The sequence below is a fragment of the Morus notabilis genome, unplaced genomic scaffold (genome assembly GCF_000414095.1).
Source record: "Morus notabilis unplaced genomic scaffold, ASM41409v2 Scaffold825, whole genome shotgun sequence".
NCBI lineage: Eukaryota > Viridiplantae > Streptophyta > Magnoliopsida > Rosales > Moraceae > Morus > Morus notabilis.
The window spans coordinates 644,134-666,359 of NW_010358062.1; the positions used below are offsets into that span (position 1 = coordinate 644,134).

At 35.8% G+C, this 22,226-nt stretch overlaps 2 protein-coding genes across 2 annotated transcripts; one reads left to right on the plus strand and one right to left on the minus strand.

Moving 5' to 3' along the window:
* The first annotated feature begins 617 nt into the window (after window positions 1-617).
* Window positions 618-5,079, plus strand: LOC21405186 (subtilisin-like protease SBT5.3). Its single transcript, XM_010091550.2, has 11 exons — window positions 618-716; window positions 1,397-1,488; window positions 1,606-1,703; window positions 1,864-2,016; window positions 2,106-2,217; window positions 2,339-2,876; window positions 3,004-3,098; window positions 3,384-3,623; window positions 3,756-3,870; window positions 4,008-4,212; window positions 4,321-5,079. Exons 1-11 carry the CDS (start codon window positions 618-620, stop codon window positions 4,860-4,862), a joined length of 2,289 nt encoding a protein of 762 aa, XP_010089852.2. The 3' UTR covers window positions 4,863-5,079.
* Window positions 5,080-9,850: 4,771 nt separating this feature from the next.
* LOC21405187 (transcription initiation factor TFIID subunit 4b) lies at window positions 9,851-16,425 on the minus strand. The gene is made up of 15 exons (XM_024161274.1): window positions 16,166-16,425; window positions 15,081-15,307; window positions 14,827-14,935; window positions 13,926-14,491; window positions 13,750-13,845; window positions 12,703-13,650; window positions 12,379-12,503; window positions 12,184-12,271; window positions 11,951-12,086; window positions 11,746-11,804; window positions 11,591-11,647; window positions 11,347-11,487; window positions 11,133-11,198; window positions 10,771-11,041; window positions 9,851-10,348 (listed from the first exon to the last, which is right to left on the minus strand). The coding sequence occupies exons 2-15, from the start codon at window positions 15,120-15,122 to the stop codon at window positions 10,176-10,178; spliced, it is 2,877 nt and encodes a 958-aa protein (XP_024017042.1). The 5' UTR covers window positions 15,123-15,307; window positions 16,166-16,425; the 3' UTR covers window positions 9,851-10,175.
* Window positions 16,426-22,226: the final 5,801 nt, after the last annotated feature.

The following is a 22,226-nucleotide window of genomic DNA, read 5'->3' on the forward strand; positions in this document are numbered from 1 at the left end:
ATCTAAAAAACAAAGCTAAAAAGGAATCTGAATAAGTCGAGATATTTTTTTTTTTATTCTTTTTTTTCCAACAAGGAATTAGTCAAGTGCTTAGTACAATATATGGAGGACAAAAAGTCTATTTGGGATTATTGCCATTATCTATTGGTATGTATTTGTTCAACATATGATTGTTTTCTAACTTGTGGACTTTACCATGTACCTTTGCTCTTGTCTAAGGATAAACTAAAGTGCAATTTAATTGCATATGGAGATAAAAAAACATGGATATACACACACACACACACACACACACATATATATATATATATATATGTATATACTATCAACTGATGCGAAAAACAGGGACATGATTGAACTTTTCTCATGAGAAAAACAAGAGCCGGCTTTAACAAGACTTTAATAAAGACTAACACGCTTAGCAGTTAGCATAAAGAATATATTCGTCTCTGAGTATGTCATCTGATTAACATACTTCAACTGAATCAAGTCGGCAATGGAGTTTTTGATGGTACCAAAGCTTTGGATTTCTGATTTGTGCTATAAAAGGAACTTGTAGATGCAAGCACTGGCCATCAGTTCTATTCCCTTGATTGATTTCTTCCATTTTTCTTTTGATGGGTTCTCACAAAACCATGAATCTTGATAGAGTTTTTACTCTTCTAATATTGTTTTTCATATTTTCTTTGCTACATGGAGCCAGTGCAAACACCAAGGTACTATAATAGATGGCCAAGCATAGGATTATAAGAGAAAAATAACTCGAGCCCAAGTTATTCCTAGGATGTCATAACTTGTTATACGTTCTCATTGTCTGTTGAAAGTAGTTATCTTGGGATCTTCAGTCTATTTTGCATTCCCCATTCTCCACATATTAGTGTCATGTCGTATACTTTCCATATTAGTTTTATAACTTTATCTTACTCCTTTTAAATTTTTAGGGTTTGTCTTTAGTCCTTCACGAAAGGCCGGTCCTACATTGTAATATGTAGAAATAGGTTCTATGTAACAACTTTAAAAAAATGCAACATTATTTGCGATAGGTAATGTCCTTGTTGAAAAGGTATAACAGTTTACATCCTCTATTTTATACATATTACATATAGGGCCAATCCTTTATAAAGGACTGAAGTCTTTGCCTGAATTTTTAAGGTGGTATGATATTTGTATTTCTACTTAGGGATGGATGGTATCTATCCCTTCAACTGATTGGAGACTGGACAGAGCCATTACATTAAAATCCATAACTTCGGTTGCAAAAAGCTATCATATTGCAATATGTGTTGCAAAATTCAATGGTCCTGAAAAGTGAAGAGCAGGATTTAGATCTTCTCTGCTATAATCCCAAGCCAACAACTCATGATATATCCTTTTCTTGTTCTCATCTAATTTGCAGCATTACATTGTTTACGTGGGGCGTCATTCGCACCCCAATTCCGAAGCTGTCATTAGCGCAAACCATAAGATTCTTGCTTCGGTTGTTGGAAGGTAATAAACTGTTCTCCTACGCAATTTTATTGAGATATATTCTACTAATTGCAGTCATATTGTTTCCTGACTAAATAAATCTATCGACATTAAAACTCGCCCTTAAATCATTTTTAGTGTTGACGAAGCACAAGCAGCAGCACTTCACCATTACAGTAAAAGCTTCCAAGGCTTCTCAGCCAAGCTCACATCAGAGCAAGCTAAAAAACTTGCAGGTACTGTGAAAACTACTGATGAAAATTAAACAAGGAATAGTATTTCTAAAAGGGGTAAAAGAAAGATGAAAATTCAACTATTCAATCTAATGCATATGGCATGCCACAGATTCAGGTGATCATACAATCATGTGTTTTGACTCCTTTTTATATGTTGCAGAATTTGATTCTGTGGTTTCTGTTTTCGAAAGCAAGATGCAACGGTTGCATACAACTCATTCCTGGGATTTTCTAGCCATAGACTCTGTCCACCAGTATAACCAACTGCCGATTGACGCAAAATCTAATGTCATCGTCGGTGTTATTGATGGCGGTATGGCTCCATCATCCTTTTATGATTTACACAAACATGCAAGTACATGCATTTAGATTCTCATTCTAGTTCCTATTCTTATTTTGCAGGAGTATGGCCAGATTCGGAGAGCTTCTGTGACGAAGGGTTGGGCCCCGTGCCTGAGAAATTCAAGGGAGAATGTATTACTGGTGAGAATTTTACACTGGCCAACTGCAACAGGTAACCAACCTTTCTAAGCACCAGCAAAAGAATAAATACTATTTCCATACATCATTTCTGATCACCCTAACCCTGCAAATACACAATGTGTGAATTAATGTAAGGTCATCTAAATTTTCAGAAAAATAATAGGTGCCAGGTTCTACTCTAAAGGATTTGAAGCAGAGAATGGTCCTCTCGAATCTTCTGGCAGGATTTTCTTTCGATCACCTCGAGATAGTGATGGTCATGGAACCCACACTGCCTCAACAATAGCAGGATCTGTGGTACCTAACGTAAGCTTGTTTGGAATAGCTGCAGGCACCGCGAGAGGGGGTGCTTCGAGTGCGAGGCTTTCTATTTACAAGGCATGCTGGTTTAACCTGTGCAGCGACGCGGACATTCTCGCTGCTCTGGATGATGCCATTCATGATGGTGTGGATATAGTCTCCCTTTCACTGGGCCCTGACCCTCCCCAGCCAAATTACTTTGAAGATGCAATGTCCATTGGAACGTTCCACGCGTTCGATAATGGAGTTTTTGTCTCTGCTTCTGCTGGAAACTCCTTTTTCCCGAGCACTGCCAGCAATGTTGCTCCTTGGATCCTCACAGTTGCTGCAAGCACTGTGGATAGGGAATTCCCTACTAATGTGTATCTTGGGAATTCCAGAGTTTTAAAGGTAAGTTTAGTAGTATTCCCAAGTGCCATAATATCTCATTTTCAGAAACAAATGAAAACATGTATACAATTAGACACAAATCAGTTGAATTTGTACCTGTTATTAGAAAGATGTTTTGTGCTTTCAGGGTTCATCTTTAAACCCGCTGAGGATGGAAGGCTATTTCGGTTTGATAGCTGGAAGTGCTGCAGCTGCCAAAGGAGTCCCAAGTGAGAATGCCAGGTATACATACATACATACATAAATATATATATGTATATTTTCAATTTTTCTCCCCATCATTGCAAATTTCATCCCACTACACAATTAAGAAATCTTTTCTTTTTTCTTTCTGGTGTTCCAAATTCAATTTGAAAAGGGCAAAATACTTATTTAAAGCCCTCTAATATCTTCCAAAACCCAATTATAGTGAATTTGAGCCGATGATACTCTTCTGAACTTAAAACCTCTGACCTAAATCATTCATTAACTAAAAGAAAAGAATTGTTTGTTATCTCCCTCCATCAGCGTTTGCAAGAACAATACTCTAGATAGCAGCTTAATCAAGGGGAAAATCGTCGTGTGCACACTTGAGGCCATTTCTGATAACCGAACAGAGAAAAGCGTAATCGTAAGACAAGGTGGCGGAGTTGGAATGATTCTTGTGGACCCTTTGTTAAAAGATGTTGGCTTTCAGTTTGTCATACCCAGCACTATAATTGGTCAAGAAGAAGCAGAAGAGCTGCAAAAATATATCAAGAAAGCAAAGTGAGTTTTTTGACATTGCTCAAATACCTGTCAAGATACAAGAATGAAATTCTCAGTTAAATACAAGTAAATAGACTTTTGAATACTTTTTGATTCTCTGTTTGATGATTAGTTGTACGTCTGTTCGTACAGGAATCCAACAGCTAGAATCTCCCTGACGAAAACAATTCTCTACACTAAACCAGCACCAGAAGTGGCAGTCTTTTCTTCTGCAGGACCAAATATCATAACCCCAGACATTATCAAAGTATGTCATATCAATCAATTAATTTCTTTTCACATGAAATTCTACTTAAAAGGACATCCATAAAATACATCAAAAAATAAAGTTAAAATGAAGAGTGTTTCAACATGTCATGCTCAACTATGCATACGCCTCTGCAGCCTGATATTACAGGACCGGGAGTGAATATTTTGGCAGCATGGTCTCCGGTTGCAACTATAGGTACCGGTGGGAGGTCTGTCGATTACAACATAATCTCCGGCACCTCCATGTCTTGCCCACATGCGTCGGCAATTGCAGCAATTCTAAAATCCTACCATCCTTCATGGAGTCCTGCAGCCATAAAGTCTGCAATAATGACAACAGGTTACTACAATTTTATACTTCTCAGCATAATATTAACAAGTACAAAACATTTTTTTACATCATTTTTCAAAATTTAGAGTAGTCATGACTTAGCACTTTTTGTTGCAGCAACTGTCCTAGATAACACCAAGCGGCCCATCAGGCGAGATCCAAATGGCACAGTGGCCACACCTTTCGATTTTGGATCCGGACATGTAAACCCGGTTGCAGCAGTAGATCCAGGACTCATATATGACTTTGATACTCATGACATTATCAACTTTCTCTGTAGCACTGGTGCAAGCCCTTTGCAATTTAAAAACCTCACGGGCAAACCAATCAATTGCAAGACCCCTCCTATACCTTCCTGCAACTTTAACTATCCCTCCATTGGTGTGTCTAGTCTCAATGGAAGCTTATCTGTTTACAGAACTGTTACTTATTACGGCAACGGTCCAACAGTATACGTCCCTTACGTCGATTTCCCAACTGGTGTTAACATTGCAGTTTACCCCAGTAAACTTAAGTTTTCAAAAACTTGGGAAAAGAAGACTTTCAGGGTTGATCTCAGTCCCATAAAAAGCAGCAATGGAAGCTTTGTGTTTGGAGCTTTGACATGGAGTAATGGCATTCATAGAGTTAGGAGTCCTATTGCTCTCAATGTAGTTTGATCATGAGAATCAAGTATTTTCACGGCAAGTTTCAGATATTAAATAATAGAAGATCAGATATATCTTTTGTTTTGTCTACCAAAAACAGTATACCATGAAATGACTGGAAATTTATCTTTGATCAGAATGTAATGTTGTGACGCATTTAGCAGAAAATATGACTGCAGATGGATTCTTTTGTCCATCATAATTGAGATTAAATACTTCTTGAAGCTTTCAGATTTGAATACATCCAAAATTAAAAAAATAAATAAATAAATAAAGACCTAAATGAATCGACCAATTCTGGAGCAAATATTGCAATGTACCATGGTACAACTAAACCTCCGTTCTATTCATATGTTTGAATTACAATTCAACTCTTTATTAAGAATCAGAAAGAGGGCATTTATATAATACCCTCGTCCTAAGAGATAATCGCTTATCTGAGATTATTAAGAATTTATAAGATTAGAGGCGGATAGCTTGGCACCTGGAGATATAGGCGTAGCGCAGGGCAGGATGAACGAGATAAGAATTCAAGAGTACACTTTGTTTGGGTTAGGCGAAGTCCAGAGGTGGAGCGAGATACCTCCATGCCGAGAAAGTAATGCAGCGGAAGACAGAGACAAATTGGTTGCCAAGCTCCTCGATGAAATCAAATAAAAGAGAAGAATCGTTCCCGGTGAGAATGTTGTCGTCAACGACGTATAAAAGAAGGATGAGGCAACGACCATGACGTCGACGAACAAAGATGGAAGAATCCGCACGGCTACAATGGAACCCTTTATCAGGCACCCTTTTTAGCTCTTGGTGCATGCTTTAGTTTGTCGGAGGCCGTAACGTAAATCGCTTTCTTGAGCTTGCATACCAAGTTAGATTCGAGAAGAGAAGCCTGGAGTTGGAGGAGGATAAATAGAAACTTATACTTGCGGATCCCCCCTTCCCTTATGTTTTTGAAAGGCATTCTTCACGTCAAGTTAAAATAAGGGATTCTTTTTTATGGCCGCCAAAGCAAAAATACCACAAATGGCGGTCATTTTAGCAACCTGGGGTAAATGTTTCCCCTATCTTTAAAGGGGTTCGACTCAATATTCTTGAAGTAATTCTTTAGCTACTAATATAGTTTTGTATCTCTCTACCGAGCTATCTGTTTTATGCTTGATCTTGTAAATCCACTTGCAGCCAATGACTTGTTTCCCTGCAGGCAATGAGACTTAAAGTCTCTTTTCTTTTTTTCCTGGGCATTGATTTCTTCCTGCATAGCATCTCTCCGGCAAAAATGATTGAAGGCTTCAGCAAATGATTCAGGTTCATGAGAAGATTGAACTGACATGAGGTAAGCTCGATGTCTTGGGGAAAACGATTTATAAGATTAGACAAAAATCTTCCAACAGGATAAGAAACTTGAGAGGATCGACGGACCTGAGAGAGGGATCTAGAATATGAGGAAGCGACTGGGCTAGACTGCGGATGTTTTGGAGTAGCCTAAGTCTGGGAAACATAATGTAATCGCCGCCGAGAATAAACATGTTGTGCCGGGTGACTGGAATCCTCTGAGGTCAAGCGAACAGACTGAAAATCGGCAGAAGATGCTGGGCAGCTGGCCTGAAGAGTGAGGCTGATTCGTAACATCAACTGCAGAAGAATGAGGTCCGAGTTGATGAATAGGAGAAGGCCGCAATACATCTCCATCACCATTCTTCCCTGGGGCTGATTAATTAGGTTAAGGAAAATTTAAGGCGACCTCGTTAAAGAGAACATTCAAGGATACAGCGAGTCTCTTAGATTTCACATCATAGCATCTATACCCGGACTGAGCATATCCAAGAAAGACAAAGTGGTTGCCTTGGGGACACTTTTTCTCTTTATTGCGCAGGAATATGAATAAAACACGTGCATCCAAACCCGTGCTGCCCCAGTAAGAAGTTCGTGAGGTGCCACTGCACATCCATATACATAGCCAGACACAAAGGCGTACAATCTAGTCAAAATCTGTGGTTCTTTAAGTTCATTCACGGTAGGTTCTCTTACTTGCTTTAGTGGTTGGCAAACGCCTACCGAATGGCTCAGGAATCGACTGGTTCCAAGCGGACTCTTGGAGTTGCTGTGGATTATCGCAGAATAAGAGGAGCCGTCTTAGAAAATGACTTAAAAAAAAGACAGATGATGCCGCTGCAAGGCGATGGAGTAACTTGTCTAGTCTTACGGTGCTCTCACTCCCGTTACAAGAATGAAATGATGCCCTAGCTCAACTCAAGACCAAGACTCCTTACAACTCGCACCAATAGAGGCACTGAGCGACCGAAGATTGATTGAAAGGGCAACCCAGCATGCCCGCCCCTTTAGTGATTATGATCAAGAGCACACACTGGACCCGACCCACCAATAATCATCTCATCTGGTGTAAAGAAAAAAGAGGGGTCCCCCCTTCTTTCCCAGCTAGCCGGCCCTCCCCCTAGACGCCTACCTACTCGTGCTCGTAGTTCGATCAGAGGTCAAGAGTGTGGTCCGGCAGACAAACAGAAGTCGGCTGTATCAAGTGATACGTGAATTGGTCAGTAGTGCTTCACCACTACCATAGCCGGCAGAAATAGCTTAATGGTAGAGCATAGCCTTGCCAAGGCTGAGGTTGAGGGTTCAAGTCTCTCCTTCCACTCCTGGCTTCATTGTTTAGTGGTAACGAGTGGAGTGCATAAGCCCCTTTAGAGATAGGGGCGAGCAGTAAGCAGCGAATGAAACCATTCCTCACGTGCTTTCTCAAAGCGTTGCTAGCTGAATAGCTGAACAACTAGCTTGAGGCTTACTCAGAGCATTGCTAGCTCGATGGCTTGCTTTCTTAAAACAACTAGCTAGTGCTAGGTTTCCTTCTCGCTTGACCGCCGCATAGAATTGACTGCCAAGGCAACGCAACGATCGTAGTCCACTATTAAGCCAATCCGATGAGGGAAAGGAGTGAAAGCAGTCAACTGATGAAAAGAGGGCGGGGTAAGAATGAACAAAAAGCGACTAACCAATCTCTTTTTTAAATAAACTAGATACCAGGAGATGTTTGGTTCGTAGGGCGGGGAAGAGGGCCAGACAAGCAATAAGTTCTTCCATTATGGCTATTCTAAAATATTTAACTACCACCTTATCCATTCATTACCAGAGGCAGAAGCTGCTATCCCTAATGTCTTGTCCCTCTTCCCCCAGCCGGGAGCTAAACCTTGGGAGTGAGAGAGAGTGAATGACCTGACAGGCAGCAGGCAATAGTAGATTCCACTTTATCGGCGATGGTCTGTCTCAAAATGGGATATGCAAGGGATTCCCTACTTCCTAATAGAGAGGAAACGCTAAGGTCCATCCCCAACATTGATTTCTATTTTGCCGACTGAGATCTCTTCCAAGTAAGAGCGCAAGCCGACCACACCATCTTTGCTGTGGAGGAACCTACATGTGAAAAAAGAACCGGTCATGCGAAAAAAGCCTTCCCAAGGCTTGCTGCCTATGCCATATGCTCCTTTCTTTGGAACTACTAGTCAGTCTTGCCTATGAAAATAGAATAGATAAACAAGGTTTCTGTAGACTATGAAAAACTTTCATCTAATGGGCATATCTCTGTATAGAAACCGGGACTTTAGCCTTTTGGGTGGGGAACACAAGAAATCGGATGAAAGAGACCAATTGAATGACCTACATAGTTTCATGCAGGGAAGGGCGGCAGTTTGGAAATTTTCAAATATTTTAGAAAATCTTCTTTCAGTTTCTAGATTTTGATTTTCTCAAAGATTTGTCAATGTGATTTGTACATGCAAATATTTTATGAAATTTTATTTTACTTCCTAGATTATAATTAACATAGGGTTAATACTCTCTAGGTTTGATAAATGAGCCTCTTAACTTATTTAAAAAAAAAAAAAAATTTGATAAATGAGCCTCTAATTTTTAATGTAATTCGAAATCTAAATCGGAGAGTATAGGATAGAGATATGTCATCGCCAACCAAACTCTAAATCTTTCTAAATTAGAGAAAAAGAAAGGACCCATTTACCTCTTGCTTTGCGTATGATTAACAACTTTTTAGCGTTTAGCATTTCACTAATCTCATCTATTCAGAATTGGAGTAACAATATTTTATCATGTGGACCCTCCAACTTCCCTTTCTTTATCTAAAACAAATAATTAATTCCATTCCTTGAAGTGTTGCCTTCCTTCCAACTCAACACGGTGCAAGTTACACATGATGATTCAACCACTAGTCTTGGATCGGTATGTTCAGTTGTAAAGCCTAATTATTTACCTATGTAGATGCAACACGCGGATCAACATTCACGATAAGGTCGCTTCGTCTAATTCTTAGCACAACCCATTTCAACAGTGTCACCGATAGTCCCCACGCGAGTACACAACGCCCTCGAAGCGGTGAAATCAATTTGCATCCCTACAACGAAATCTCTCCCTTCAATCAACGATATTAACTGTATAACATTATGACAGTCTCAACGTACTCTAAGGTTATTAACAATCTGGATAATCTGAAGGTAATGGCATTGGCTATCCTTTCACTATGACGAGAAGGAATAGCTGCTTTATATCCCTCTGAAACGTCATGCAACTACATAATTTTTGTGGAGAAAAGTACGTGGTTGGATTCTTATTATTTATGCCACTTTATTCTAAATAATTAATGTGCTAATGTGCCTTTTATTTTTCTTCTTATTAATGGCATAAATAATACATTTTACCATCTTGATTGGTATTTCTGATTTTTTTCCTAATCTGTGTCGTACATATTTCTATGTAGAGGTGAATTTCTGGAAGAATTTCGAGGCCATAATGAGAACTTTGGTGAAATAACAGTAAATATTGATTTGGTGAGTTGTAGTGCAATTTTTAGGAGGATTTTACTACAGAGTATATTTAGTATTGCATAGTTGTAAAGAACAGGATTTTCATCAAGAATCGTTTTTAAGTACTTCTTCGTTATGATATGCTTGTAATATAGTAATTTGAAAACTAAAATCAAATGGACCAGAGCATCATCACGCAGTTTTCTGAATGGGAAGAATATAAAGGATCTAAAACTCATGAGAATGACTGGTGCCCAAGAAAGAAAGGAGAAAAAATCAAAACACCAGTTACATTTTGTTTCTTCCAGAATTGTGTATACTAACTACTAGTTGATTCTAAATCTAAAAAAGTTTTCAATAAGTTGGTCCTGCCATCGCACTATAAATCGGACCGGCCATCTTGGTTCTAAGACTGCACTCGTCTCTTTCTTTATCTAAAATCTTCCCGGAGTTGAAAGAACAAGCTACCGCTAGGATAACAAGAAGCTACTGTTGTATTGGACTATTCAGAACTGGTATCAGATTTGATTTTCTCATACAAACGATATATCAGAGTAGACCTGGACATCTGAGGTTCCCTTTCCAGGACAGCAATTACATCCTTGACGGTTACGCTACGAGCCACCCTAGTTTGAGGCACAATAACTTGGTTTCTTCCGAATTTTCTGACAGCACCTGCCAAAACAATATCAAGTCAATACTTCAGCAAAAGAAATAAAAATTTATGACAGAATATAAAAAGGCAAGAGGGTTTCTTCAACTAATTTCCTACTTAAGCAAAAATAAGAACAAACACTAAACTCTGAACCAATATCGTCTAATATTGCCACACTATCTACATCTCATATTGGCCTTGGCGACTGAATAAAGTAAATTGCCGTGTGCAATAGATACACGAAGTACTGATTGGAGAATAATCAAGTTGCAAGCATTAAAAGTTATATAGCTTCAGTTCTGAAATAAGAAAATAATGTCTATAGCTAGAATCTTCCTTCGGTACACCCTTTACAATGTCAACAGTTTACAACAATCAACATATTGACGCTACAAGCTACACAATCAAGATCTCATTAGTAAATAAGCCTAGTAACACTTGCCTGGAGCAGCAAAAGAAGCTGCACCGCTTTTTTTCTCGGCTTCTAGCTGGTCCTTCATCATTTTTCCAGGTGTCGAAGAAGGCTTGTGGTTCGCATCTTTACCCACCTGAGAGCCAGATGCTGCATCCGTCCCGCCTTCACGTTTTTGTCGTGCTTGCTCGGCCATCATTTGCCATTTTGACAGCATGTCATCTCCTCCAACAGCAGCACGGGCAGCAACATTTGCAGCCGTTGTCCTCATTTTGTCATCTTCCTCTTTGTTTGCCGGCATCTTCGGAAAGAAAAAGTAGAGAAGACAATAATCTCTTCAGCTGTCCAAGAAGCAAATAAAACAATGCATAACAGAGAAGTATCTTGAATACCTTAAGTGATTTGGCACGACCCTCATCTTTCTCCTTTTCTCCATCACCTCCATTATTAGTTTCAGGCTGCATAGAAAGATAGTCTTCAAAACTTTAAATACATACATAGGTATATATATATATAGACACACTAAATGTTCAGAAAAGGCAGGTTGTATACCAAGTGTGTTCATTATATAAGGAAATTCTAATCATAAAAATTCACAGGACTTACTTCATTTTGTTTACGAAGCTTTTCTGCTTCAGCCTGTTTCTTTTCCCATTCTTCCTTTACTTTTCGGTTCATTGTCATTATTTGAAGCCGAATATCGGAGGTGGTAATAGTTTGGTGTCTTGATTTCTCAGCATCAACACGCTAAAGGAATTCTCTCAGGATAAGGGAATAGATAAAAAATAGGTAACTAAAAACTTAAGTAAGAATTAAAGGGGAACGGAGGAAAAAATAAATGAAAACTAACCTGTTTCGACAATCTGATTAGATTATCTATCAGCCCACGCATTCTTTCCTCCACACACTGATAATTCACTTAGTAATTAGAACAGAAGAATTAAAAGGTAACGTAATTTTACAAACAAAAAAAATGATGGACCACATAGGTAGCTAGAATCTCACCAGTGACAAGCAGCGCTCCACATCGTTGCTTATACTTTTCAAACCACATTTGACCACTGCTGTACAACATATGCCAAAACTAAACAAGATCAATGAATGATATATATATATATATATATATATATATTTCTTTTTTTTTTCTGCTGACCAATGCATGCATAAAATTGAACAATCCCTGGAAAAGAGGAAATGTAGATATCTTAACTGATTTCTGCCAATTTTTTCTGAAGGGGAGTCTTCTGCAAAATCAACCTTTCTTCTTCTTCTTGCACAACTTTTCGAGATGCTTCAGATACTCTACTATCCTCCTTGGGTCCGGAAAATAGTTGTTCTTCCTCTTCCTATTCGGAGCCAAAAAAGAAAAAAGTTTGCGGTTATATACTCCCAATTTAGTAGTAAACTATGACAGCCAGAGTTGAAAATGGCAAGATACTGTACCCTAAGGTTAACTCCACTAACAGCAGTGACATCATTGAGTTGCTCAATGCTTTGATCCAAAAAATTTCCAGAGACTTTTTGCTTCTTGCTGCAAGTTATCCAGAAACAATGAGAGGACAGAAAAAAAGGATTTAACAGAATGTTGTCACTAAGGAAGACTGTAACACAAGTACACAGGAGCATGGTTTAATTCACCCTGCTGGTGGTGGTGAAGAACCAAGAGCTTCAAGTGGTTTCTTCTGTCCAACAGAAGGCTTTTTTGGAGGTGTCTTATTATTAGTTCCAACAGGTGGCGTTCCAATTGGTGCCCGAGGTCCTAACTGATAGCATAGATAAGCAGCAAATAAAATTGTACGAAACTAAGCATATATATGAAAAGCACATCATGTCAAGAAAAAAAAAAAAAATTATCATAGAAATACGCCATGCCAAAAAATACACAGATTTTACAAAGGAAAACAATAAATTTAGACCTAAAATAGCATATGCAGCATAAAAAGATAATGGAGATGGAATTACTGGGATATTGGGGCCCAGCTGCATAGACATGTTAGAAGAAATGGTATTGTGGGGAGCCATGCTTGTGGATGATGAAGGAACTATGCTTGTGGATGATGAAGGAACTATGCTTGCGGAAGTTGGAAAACCCATTCTTGAATGGTGCTTCTCTGTTGACTCATCTTTTGAAGTTCCAGATGACATGTTACCGTGTTCAATCTGTACAGCGGATACAGAAGGCAATCCCTGTGAATTGGGTGGTGAGGGCTTGTGTTGCAGCTCAATAGCTTGATCAACTGGTTCAGGTTTTATGTAAGACGTTGATGATAATGGGCCAGCAGTTTGGTCTTTATTTGTCGATGGCTGCCAAGGAGCTGGCTTCTGTTGATTAGCTGAATTGCTTGCAAAATGAGAAAGTGATCCAATGTGCATTCTACTAGGATCATTAATTGAATTTTGCTTCTCCAACTTGGGTAAACCCAACATGTTTGAACCCTGTGTTTCCCCACCTAACTGAGCTGATCCCACACTCTGATGTTGTGGAATTGGCCGGATTTGTGTATCATGCGGTTGCAGTTTAAGAGGTAATGTTGAAGTATTGACATTTGTCCCAGAATACAAGTGAATGTTACCACTATTACCTCCATACATGCCGAAAGAGGTCTGCGGAAAGTGCAACTGTTGCTGCTGTTGTTGCTTGTTAAGCCCTTGCATGGAATCTCTCTCTTGATTGGTAGCTCCTGCACCGGAAGAGGGCATTTGACTTGCTTGCAGTCCGTGGGAAGCTGACTGACTTGGGTTGGTCTGTACTTGGCCCACAGAAGAGGGAACATGTGAGACATCTGCAGAAGTGCTTGTACCCTTTTGATGAACTTGTGCAAAGGACCGAGGATCAGTGAATTGTGACGGTCCTGAACTGACAGATTGCATCCCTGGAGGCTGTTTTCGCATTGCTGCTTGAGACTGCAGCTGATATTGTTTGGAACTCGGTTGAAGGTTCCGTATGTGTTAGTTTTTAGTTTATTCATGATATATCAAAGATAATGAATAAGTCCATTTTCTACTCACCTGTCCTTGAACTGTCATTACTGCCAATCTGAGCACCTGCTCCCCAACCACACTTCTAATGAGCCGGACAAATGACTCTTTGGAGATTTCCTCTTTCTAAAAGAACAAAACCAACAAGAAATCAGCATTAATCATAGAGACAACATTTGATGACAAAAATTGTGTACAATATCTACCTTCAGTTTACCAAATAGCTCTTGGAGTTGCATTCCTTTGTCTTTATCAAGTTGGTTCATTAAAACAGGTAGTAACAAGCCAAAGGGTACTTGTTTACTGCGAGTTGGGGGGTTGCTTGCTTGCTCCGCAACTGTAGCCTGTTGATTACTCATCTTTTGGAGTTTCAAGTATTGTGTTTCATTGTCTGGATTGTGCGGCCTATCTGGTTCGTGCATGATTGGGCTTTTTCCAGGAATCTGCATCCCAGTTCCTTGAGAAACCTGGAGAGGATTTTGTTCTCCCTGCCTCTGTTGATGATCATCTTGGGATTGTGTCGGAGGCAAGCTAACATCATTGACTTCCTGTGATGCATTATTATTATTACGCTGTTGTTGCTGCTGCTGCTGAAGATTCTCAGCAACATGTTCATGCTTCACCACCTCCTTCTCAGAAGAAATTATTTCCTGTGGCTGTGCAGGTTTTTGGTCTTGTTGAACTTGATAGTTAGTACTCTCATCCCGATTACCAGTTTGGAGCTGTGGTAACGACTGACTGGAAGTATTACTGCTTCCTTGAGAAATAACACCTGGCATTATTTGATCAGATAAGTCACTTACTATTCTCAAAGTTTCCTCAAATAAGCATAAACAGAAACTAGAGATTCTCCAGACTCAGTACTACCATTTTCTTTCCTACATTCACGAAATTAATCTAACTATATTCTCCTTGTTTCCTAGTTCCAAGCCCTTGCATAAATTGCTTCCTTAAACATATTTCCTTCAAAATTTCTCTCTGTCTTTCCAAAATCCAAAGAGACTTTCTGCTATATAAATTCAGAAAGAGGAAAAGAAATGATAGAAATTTCATAGAAACAAAAACAAAAAACAAAAAACAAAAAAGAATTCTGGTTTAATGAGATACCAGAATCGGAATCATAGGGCTGCGAAGTGGGTGGCACATCCCCTCTGATGTCTCTATTTAGGGCAGCCTGGAAGGCATCCACATCGGCTCCTGAATGCATGCTTTCATCCTTCATATACAACCCCAAAAGATAATCAAAATTCACATTCGAATTATTGCGAGGTTTCTCTTCTCATCACTTTGAGAGAGAGACAGAGGAAAAGGAAAACTTTAAATCTAAAGACATTGCGAGGGGGGAAGGGAAAGAAAGGAACCTCATCATCTTCAAGGAGCTTCTTCATAATTGAAGGGTCCATACTGATATTTCTGGATCCTTATAAAAAGCCACGCCTTGTTATAGCTATTTCTGACGGTCAGTGATCAGAAAATTTTCTCTCTTCACTGCGGTGACCGCTTGGAAAGACCCTTGTACTGACTGGCAGTAAATTTTGGAAGCCTGTGTAGATAGGAAGTTCAACTTCGATATATTTGGAACCTGCATCTAAGAGAGGAAAATAGCATCAAAGAAAATGGAAGACAGGAGAGAAATTTATAATAATTTCCCGCATGTTTGAGACTCCAGGACCAGATTCAGAGAACAATATTGAACTTTTCAATAAAATTTTCTTTTCCCAGTACACACACACACACACACACAAAACAAATAATAATAATAATAATCTTTCCTTTCCTAGAAAAGATCATGGAAATTCAATATCTCATAAATCTCAAGCTTTATCCATTTTTTCCTACAAAAACAATCTTTTCGCCAAAAGGAAGGAAAAACACCCAAGCTCATCAAAGCTAGAGTACTCTATTCCAAGGCAAAAATCCCACAAAATCAGCTCATTTACGCCCAAGTACTATTTAAGAACTATTTTAAATTATGAGTTTTTGAAGCTTGAGCTGTTTCGGGTAATTAGCAGGCAAAATGGACTAAAACCTTGATTGCCCATTTCAATTGTTATGCCTCTCTATAGCTGGTTGTCTACAAGGTAACACACTACAATAGAAACTATTTTACTGTACACGTAGCTGATATAGCATAGCAAGTAAACTTGATTTTTCTTCAACAAATTGACAATATTTGGTATTTAAATACCGTTTAAAGTCACATAGAACATCATAACAACCCAGATTTTGGCTGCACCCTTTCGTCGAACATCTCGAATGCAAGATGATTAACCTTGATTACGAACAAAAGAAATAAAATTAGGGAATGATTCCTACAATCACTCCCTAATTCCCTAATAATCGGGTGTGTTACAAGGAGAAGAACCTCGCAGACTCGAATTGCAATCGAAACACTCCGATTCCGAAAGGGCAAAACAGAAATGAAGAAGAAAAATAGAGAAAATACCTAATTCAGTTCATCCGAAAGAGATTTTTCGGCATCAGTGATGGTTCCGGTGGCCGTTGGTCGCAAATTGAAGCAAAAGACTGACGCTCCAAATTGACTTTCCCGGTGAATTCTACGGCGGTGCCGGAGCTTGAAGAGAGAGAGAAAGAGAGAGATTAATGCTCAATGAATCGTTGAAGATGAAATTAATGATCGGAGATTCGTCGTCGAGGGCGAACAGATTGCTGAGAAATTCTTTACATGGCCTAAGGAGAAGTGGATCAAGGAGAGAACAGGAGAAACTATTTTTTTAGTTTTATTTGAGTTTTTAATTTAAGGTAAAATGTGTAATAAAAAAATTAAATATGAATATTTTTTTTAAAAATTTATTATAATAAAATTAAAATTTTAAATTTAAATCAATAAAATTGATGAGATAAATGAGTTTAAATTATTTTTTTCACTTTTATTTTGAATCCCCATAAAGTTATAAACTTTCCTTTAATAATTTTTTTAGTATCATCACCGGGTCATATATCATCATTTTGGTAAAACCTAAAATAAACTCGACACAATACACTTCTATCATCTATGACATCAAAAATTAAAGAGAGGAAAGTTTTCACAAAAACCATCAAAGAGATACCACCGGTAACAGATTAATCTTAAAAGGTGCTAAATACAACTTTTTTTACACTCTTTTTCAGATGTTAATATTTTCTTTTGACATATGATATCCTCACTTTCACAAATAAATCCATTTAATAACAAGTCATTTTTTAAAAATTTATTTACAAAACTGTTATTGATTTGTTTTTTTTTTCTCTAAATTTAAGGTGACATTTAGTTCATAAATTTAGAATCATAATTTATAATTCTAATTTTTTAAATTTAAATTTTTTATAAGAGAAAACACTGTAGCAGAACCACGAACCATAATCTTAAACTAGACAGGACCCTTAAAACAAACGTCACATAAGTTAAAAAAAGATATGATAGAATAGAGAAATCTTTTACTCAGTGCCCGTTTAGTTCACTGATTCAAATTTTTAATTTGAGTTGGGATGTGATTTTATGTGAGAATTTTTTACCGTAATAAAAAAAAGACGTGAATGTTTCTAAATGTTTTTTACTATAATAAACTACTGAGGTATATATATTTGCTCGAGTTTTTCTTATTATTCTGTGTTTAATTTTTTTTTTTTTAATTTTTGTTTCTTTTTGCAGTCGCTGATCATATATATTATTAGGCTCCGTTCACTTCACCAATTCGAGTTTAGAATTCGAGTTTTGCTACAGTAAAAAGCTTTCACAAACAATCACATCTAACTTTTTTGCTACAGTAAAAAGCTCTCACATAAAATCACATCTCAACTCGAATTACAAACTCGAATCAGCGAAGTAAACGGACCCTTAGATGACTTTTATGGTTTTGTTAGATGGTTTTTTTTTTTTTTTTCCGTTTCGTATGTAATTTTTTTTTTTTTAGGGAAGTTTCGTATGTATATTTTGTCCATCTTTTGTATATGACTTTTTTGATAATTCAGGTATATGTTATTGTATTTTTTTTTGGGTTGCTGGTTGATTATCTCTGTTGTGCTCTATTATTGTATGGTTCTGTTTATTTTATCGATTTGAGTTTAAAATTTGAGTTTTTGTACAGTAAAAAGCTCTTAAAAATAATCACATTTAATTTTTTTATTATAGTAAAAAACTCTCACGTAAAATCACATCTTAATTCGAATTAAAAACTCAAATCAGTGAATTAAACAGACTTTATATATTTTGTGTAGAGATTTATTTCATTAATATATACAATAAATATATAATATACTAGTATTTATAGAATTCTTAATTAGTCTCTGAATGCGTGTCGAATCTTTTTTTTTTTTTCCTGTTGGAATATGTGAAGTGTTAGATTTGGAGGCAAACAGGGGAAAAAGATGGCAACCTTATAAATAAATTAAAGAAATGCCACATGTTAAAAGAAATGGCTAGGATTTGTAAAAGAGTATGAAATAGATGTTGCATTTAGTACTCCTCCGATTGTTTTTTATAATCTGCATGTTATTTTTTATAATAATATTAATATTTTGTATAATGACATAAATAATAGAATTGAAAAAAAAATAATGATAAAACTTAAAATTTTCTCTTAATAAAATATTAAAATTGAATAGAGATAGTCATCTTCTTTCAAGAAAAAAATAGATATAATCACCTTCAAAATCATATATTAACTCACATTTTTAGTTATCATGTGATAGGACGTAAATTATTTTTGTTAGATTCAAAATATTCTCTTTATTGTTATTAAAAGTTCTTAAATATTAAAATATTTTACCTTTGATGTAATTATTTTTAAACTATTTCCAATTATGTACGATAGGGATATAATTATAATTTTTTTGTTAAATTTTAAAAAATTATTTTGTATCTTTACTATTAAAGATTTAAGCTGTCAAAGGAGCTATGTTTAGTGAGCAACGTGCTAAGAAAAAGAATGGGAGACAAAAACAAAAAAAATACTCGTAATTTATTAACTAACAGTGTTACTAACCCTTTTCTTTTTATTTTCATTCAATTATTCTTTTGATTCCAAACGTAGTAAAATTCCTTGTTTGTTTTTTTTGGAATTCAAAATTTCGAACTAGCATCCTTTTTAGGCTAATTTGACATTATTGTGCTGTTAAAAATTTTTATTGTTACTGTGTTGTTAGTAATAAGTTGCTGTAACCAGAAACATATAAGTGTTTAATAAATATTTTTATAAAATTGATGTGAATATCATAAACAGAAATTTAAGTGTTTGGTAAATTGTATATAAAATTGTTGTGGAGATGTGTAATGATGAAAATAGATATACTTTAGCACATATTTATAGTTAGTTTTATTTCTATTTTTATGGTAAATATTCAAAATATAAAAAATATAAATATAATTTATTAATTAAAATATTTCTTAAAAATAAATTATTTTTATTGATTGGGAAAAATTATTCATCTACTAAATTTCTTATTAGTTGTTATTATTTTAAACATTTTGATAATTACTAAAAATATTTGAATGAAATTTAGCATAGTATACTTGTTAAAGATTTTCAATTGTAAATAATTATTTTTAAAATATCTTTTTTAATTTGACATGGAAAAAGTGAAATATGTCGAGAATTAAGTTTGTTTTATTATTAAATTATTTTCGTATATTTGGACAATAACAGCAGAAGTTACTGCATAAAAGCAACCCCTAACATGCTTCTTAAATTTTACTATTTAATAACACTTTTTAAAAATTACTGGGCAAAATCAAATTTTACTAAACAACTAACTTGTCATAGCTACTTTAAAAAAAAGCTAAAAATAACTTCTAAAAGTAATGCTAAACGGACGCTTAGTCCAATCTCTTCTCATTTTATGCATTTTTGACATATTGATCATTAGCTATTTTTTATGTTCTTTTTTATTAATTTTTATTATCAATTTTATGTTCTTCTTTTATGAGGCATGTGAATGTCCCTAAAAAACGAGATTTGTACCAAAAAAAAAAAAAACATTTTTATATTCTATTCTCTTTTCTTTATTTTAATTTATTACTATTGATTTTGGTAAACTAATGATCTACCAATATAAATCATGATTTTTTTTTTTTTGCTTGAAATAGAAATCATTGATTGATTTGCTTTAACCAAATAACAAACCAACTGTAAAATTAAACCCAAATTAACTCTAATCCTAAAAACCCCTTCCGGCGATGCCACTACTCTGCAGTCTGCCCCAAGCTTTCCCTCCTAAAGTGCGTCGCACAACTATTGATTGTTCGATGTTAAATTAAAAATAAAAAATAAAAAATGCCTCTTTCACCGATGGAAATAAAGGAAGATAAAGACGGAGGAGGAATAAAAAAAAAACAGTGTTGAAGCAAAGATTAAGATCTATTGGCCCCGTTCATTTCGCCGATTCGAGTTTAGAATTCGAGTTTTGCTACAGTAAAAAGCTCTCAGAAACAGTCACATCTAACTTTTTTGCTACAGTAAAAAGCTCTCACACAAAATCACATCTCAACTCGAATTACAAACTCGAATCAGCGAAGTGAACGGACCCTAGTTCGTTAATTTGAATTTTTAATTTGAGTTGAGATATGACTTTACGTGAGAATTTTTTATTGTAATAAAAAAATTAAATGTGACTATTTTTAAAATTTTTTTATTGTAACAAAACTCGAATCGATAAAATGAACGGAATTTAAACCGTACAAAGTTAGTTTTAGAGTTTAGTAGAATTATTTTCAATGTTAGTTTTACCGTACAGCAAGTAGTTAGTTATGTTATGTCTTCATGCACGTGGCATTATATAATTAGCTGAGGAGAGTTTTTTTTTTCTTTGGAGCAGATGAGAGATTTATTTTACATGAAAATAAATCATTTCTTTAGAAATTCTGTTTTTCTCTCAAATTTAATAAGGAGGAAGAATAATGCTATTCAAGGTGTTGAAGCACGTGGATGAGAAGATCGTAGCCACGGCAGCATGTGTGAGCAAGCACTTCGCACCAGACGGCGTAAGTTGGGCCCGCTTTCGGAGCCACCTCACGATGTGTCGATTCAACAATGAAGGGCGAAATCAGAATTACAAAAGTTATATGGTCTCGTTTATTTCACCGATTTAAATTTTTAATTTTAGTTTTATTACAGTTAAAAATTATCATAAAGAAGTCACATTTAATTTTTTTACTACAGTTAAAAACTCTCACATAAAATCACATCTCAGTTCGAATTGAAAACTCAAATCGATGAACTGAACGAAACCATAAAATTTAAAGTAGAGAACTGTTCGTGCTATAACTTTTAAGTTGTAAACCTAAGTGCAGGTTGTCTTCAAGTAATAAAAACTTGAGAGTCTGAAGTCGTCCGAAAAGAAGTTAATTAAAAATTACAAGATCATAGATATTTAATAAAAACAAAAAAGATATTTACAACTGATTTAAAAAAAAGTAAAAATACTTACTACAATACTATACAACGCTATTCACAAATCCGGTACTATTTATTAAGAATTTTCTTAGGTTAGAATTATCTATATGTTCTTAACAAATGCAAAAATACAAAAAATAAAATTGATTGAAGGTTATACAAGAAATAAAAGACGCCGAGATTAGGAGATCCACTCTCGATATTATACTTACATTAATCTTAACTCATTTTTATATCTCAATTGGAATCCACACATAACGGAAGTTCCAATAGGAGGATTTAGCAATTTGAAGACCATTAATATAGCATATGATATTATATTTACTTTATGACTTCCAAACTTATAAATAGGTTTAAGTATTCATTATGTCAATTTATGTATACAACAAATCAAGGTTAACACAGACCAAGCAAACGTCTAAATAAAACCAAGCATTTTTTGTGCCAATCATTGTCTATAACGAACAAGACTCCTACTTTATATGTATGTTATCAAAACATATGAATATAACACATATACTAACGGCAACAAATGATAATTCACATTAATTTTAAGTTAAGAGTATTAAATTAACCTTAATATCTACCAAGAGTTTCACTCTATCACCTCAGAAAATGAAAGTAAAAAGACATATTGACATGTAGAACACAAAATATAAGTAGGAAATCATCAAAAACATTAATTTGAAACTACTTTACAAAAATGATGAACCGCACAAAAGAAACACAAGAAAGAGAGAAAACAAGCAAGTGATCTTAATCTCTAAACTAAGATAGTTGTACAAGCTTCTTCTCAGGTTTATTTATAGAAGGTGAGAAGGGCTAAATGCCAAAAATGAGGCCTTGGTCAAATTCAAATGACAACCATGCATTTTTAACATTTTTGCCACCAATTTTAACATTTTAAGTAGTCATGTTGGACACGCAACTTGAGGGCTGATATTTTCAGTAATAACATTTGAATCTGAAAAATTAATCTTTAGGAAAGTTGTAACGCTATTTCTTATCTTTCAATAGCCACCGAAATTACCTTATTTGGACACGTATTGAGAGATATGTGCTCAGATTACCACAGGTTAGGATTGGAAGTCAATGTTGCATACAACATAAAGGATG

Excerpts from the sequence above, each read along its gene's own strand:
- LOC21405186 (XM_010091550.2), top strand. The coding sequence starts at position 618 with ATGGGTTCTCACAAAACCATGAATCTTGATAGAGTTTTTACTCTTCTA. Across the intron at positions 1,489-1,605 it reads CTTGCTTCGGTTGTTGGAAG|TGTTGACGAAGCACAAGCAG; the intron begins GTAATAAACTGT and ends AATCATTTTTAG. Across the intron at positions 4,213-4,320 it reads GTCTGCAATAATGACAACAG|CAACTGTCCTAGATAACACC; the intron begins GTTACTACAATT and ends TTTTTGTTGCAG.
- LOC21405187 (XM_024161274.1), bottom strand. The coding sequence starts at position 15,122 with ATGGACCCTTCAATTATGAAGAAGCTCCTTGAAGATGATGAG. Across the intron at positions 13,846-13,925 it reads AGCTATTTGGTAAACTGAAG|AAAGAGGAAATCTCCAAAGA; the intron begins GTAGATATTGTA and ends TTGTTCTTTTAG. Across the intron at positions 11,042-11,132 it reads GTCGTGCCAAATCACTTAAG|ATGCCGGCAAACAAAGAGGA; the intron begins GTATTCAAGATA and ends TTCTTTCCGAAG.